General features: G+C 37.5%; 1 protein-coding gene across 1 annotated transcript in view; it reads left to right on the forward strand.

Annotated features, from left to right (window-relative positions):
• npas3 (neuronal PAS domain protein 3) overlaps positions 1–3,385 on the forward strand; it is a 444,436-nt gene that overhangs the window by 422,476 nt on the left and 18,575 nt on the right. The window contains exon 9 of the mRNA XM_015378092.1: positions 1,195–1,301. Within this exon, the coding sequence (XP_015233578.1) occupies positions 1,195–1,301 (107 nt within the window). The remainder of the gene's footprint in view (positions 1–1,194; positions 1,302–3,385) is intronic.

The following is a 3,385-nucleotide window of genomic DNA, read 5'->3' on the forward strand; positions in this document are numbered from 1 at the left end:
CAAGAAGCCTCCCAGATCTCCAGATGCATTTGAGATATCAAAAAAGTACTCCAGAGTGTTGTTCAGCATGGGGGTGAGTAGAAAATGAAGTCTAATCATGTTTTGGGTGTACTATTCCTTTAAAGACACATGTTTCAATTGTGACTCCTGCTGGAACTTTGCTAAAAGTTAAACGGTGTGAAATCCTCTTTAAAAGGCTTCGGATGAACGTCCGACAGAGCAGAGTAGGATACCTTGCAGAGCATTTTTCCATTGTCTCTGGATCCTACCTCAGTCACTTTCGATAAGTTGTGATATAACCTTGTGACCTACAAGGACGGACATATCACTATGCACGCCAAAAAAGCATCAAGCAAAGAATAAAGCCACTGATGCTTAAAGCTGAGGTTAGATTTCCGTGCATCACATTCAAATCCTCATAATTAACAACATAAAGCTTCTTATACAAAACAATCTTTGATAAATAAAAAATTACATACCCATGCACACATTTCATCTTCTTATTCTTATTATTTTCATCATCTAGCTTCAATTGAAAAGATTTTTTTCAAAGACTTTCACCAATTTTTTCTCTGAATTTTCTTCTATCCAAGAGTCTTTTTCAATTCTGGCAGTTTGCACAAGAGCAACCTGTGGTTGCAGGGTTTATGTGTTTAAACAACCTGTCACTCTCTTGCGTCATTGATCACTCACTGATTTCCATCTCACTTGGAGGATTGGCCTCCATTCACTTAAAAATAGTCGCCCTCCAAATACAACTTTTTTTTGTTTTAGTGCGAGCCGCCAGAACTGACTTCTGGATAGCTAATGAGCATTTTTATCAAACCTGAGCAAAACTTTCTAACTTCCAATGACATTTTTGATTACTTTAACCTGGATGGCTAAGAATCTGCACAGTAAACTAACTCACAAAAATCCACGACAAGTTCATAAGACGTGTTTCTGTACATTAATATTTCTTTTTTAATAGTGAAATGAAAAGTTCTTTAAGCTAAGGACATTTAGAGCTACATTAAAGACACCTTGTTTTACTTGAAGACCTCCCCAGTAGAACCAGTCCAGTGTCTATTGTCGGTTATAGTGGGTTTATTTTGTAATTTGGAAGAAATCGAAATGACAAAAACAATGAGTAGATCAGTAGATATTCTTCCTCCATATAATTATTTTTATTTGAAACGTTTCCCTTTGTTTCAGAATCAGTGATTATATGGACCTGACTCCGGTGGACATTGTAGGCAAGAGGTGCTACCAGTTCATCCACGCAGAAGATGTAGAGGGGATTAGACAAAGTCACCTGGATTGTAAGTACTGCCAACACCTCTGTTCTGCTCCACCCTTAGAAGTATTACACCTTTGCCAATTTTACCTTCTTTTATTTGTTGATTAAATTCTACGTTTGTTTAATTATTTTCCTGAAGCATGTCTGAGTCGGCAGAAGCGTTTCAGCTAATGAAATCAGTGTTAATCCTTTGGTCGATGGTAAATGGTGTGTTCACACCAGAAAGGTCCTTTGGTCCTCTTTTTTTTAATTTTTTTTTCTATTTATTCGTTTATTTGACAGGGACAGTACAATTAAACATTGCAACCAAACAGGTGGCCGATGTCCAAGTACATAAGGCTTGTAGCCATGGGCTAATTTGCAGCCTTCGTCCCTCTTGTTTGGTCCACACCAAGATAACTAGAAGCTTTATCAAAAATGAAAGTTTTAAACCTAGCCTTAAAGGGCAGGGATAAACAGGGACAAAATAATCTAACTTTAACTAGGAAAGAACTTCAATGGAGCTAAAATAAATAAAAACTATTGACTACAACTAAAACTAGACCAAAAATTGCTGAAAATAGATAACTGAAAGGACTAACGAAAGTGAGTAGCTCTAAGAATTCAAAAAGTATATGAATCTTGACAAACACAGAATAACATGAAATAAAACATAACTGAGAACCTAAAAAGAGAACTTAAGCAACACCAAAAAGTATTTACATATCCAGGCCTTATCCTCCGACTGCAAAGGCAAAGGTTCAGTTACCCAAACAAGGCATTTTTCAACATAACAAGTTAGATGCAGTAAGACGTGTAATTCATGTCCTAAAATATCACGAGGGGGTCTGGACCAAAATATTAATTTAAACTCTGTTGAGTAAAAGGACGAGGCTTTGTGTTGAGACATGCAGCGCTGTCTTGATAAAGGCCCTTAACAATGGTGGCTGCTGCCTATTAACCATAAGATGATATCTGCAAGAGAAGGGCATAAAGAAGATAGCTATATCTTTTAATATCCCCGGCCCATAGGTGGCAATTCATGATTGCATGCTCTCGATTCAACCCTTGATTGTACTGTTGTCATGTTGCCAAATGGTTAAAAAAATGATTAGCTAACTCTAACTGTGCGAGCAGCTACCTGCTGTTAACGAGCAGCCGTCTACCGTTCAGAACAAACTAAAAACATATCTGAATCATTTCAATCTAACTTGTAGAAGAAGCCAGCAAACCTGCAGCAACACATCTGGACCACATTAGTGTACCAGCTAACCTTATTTTAGTTTTAGGCATTAATGAACTAACCTGTTGTTAGGATTATTCTCAATGATGATCTGTGAGTCAGTTAAACTCTAATAATACCTGCCTGTTGTGTGTCAGAATGAAGGTTTTCCTAAGTAGTTTATCTACTTTGGACAGTTCCTCTGCCTGGATATAGATAGACTTAGACATCATTTATTTCGTTTTGTACAGCTGTCATGACATTTCCATTTTTTAGGGTGCAGCAGTGATCAAATGTGACATGATTTAGAGTTGTTTTTAACATTCAGCTGTCTGCTGGTAGTGGGGATAGAAGCTGTTGCAGAGTCTGCAGGACCTGCATTGAATGCTGTGAAGCCTTTTCCCTCTTCCTCTCTTTTGTTGCCACTTTCACTGCATGAAGCAAAGGTCCCACCAGCTAATTTAAAACATTTGCGCCAAGCATTGCTAAATAATTTTTTAACCATGACAAAGATTTGTCAAGCTCCTTATAATTAGGGGTGTAAATCACATCCATCATGGCGATTTGATTCAGTATCGATTTCCTGACCCAACGATTCGATTATTTTCGATACTCAAGGATACACCACGATTGGATTCAATTAATCGGTAAAACAATGTTTTGATTATTATTATTTTTCCACCTTACAGGCTAAACAAAGTTTCAAGTTTTAAATAAATCAATGAAAGCTGTAATATCGTTATGCATTTTCTTTAGAAACAACAGCAAATAACAGAAGTAGAAAAGTTGCATCAAAAAATACTGCAGAAATACTGCACATAATCAGTGCGATGTAATACCTCGGCTCCAGACGTCCCGCCCCCTCCACAGACGCTCCACTGCTCCTCTCCCTAATTGTAGCTGAC

Source organism: Cyprinodon variegatus, unplaced genomic scaffold (assembly GCF_000732505.1).
Source record: "Cyprinodon variegatus isolate N-32 unplaced genomic scaffold, C_variegatus-1.0 Scaffold164, whole genome shotgun sequence".
In the NCBI taxonomy this organism is placed as follows: Eukaryota; Metazoa; Chordata; class Actinopteri; order Cyprinodontiformes; family Cyprinodontidae; genus Cyprinodon; species Cyprinodon variegatus.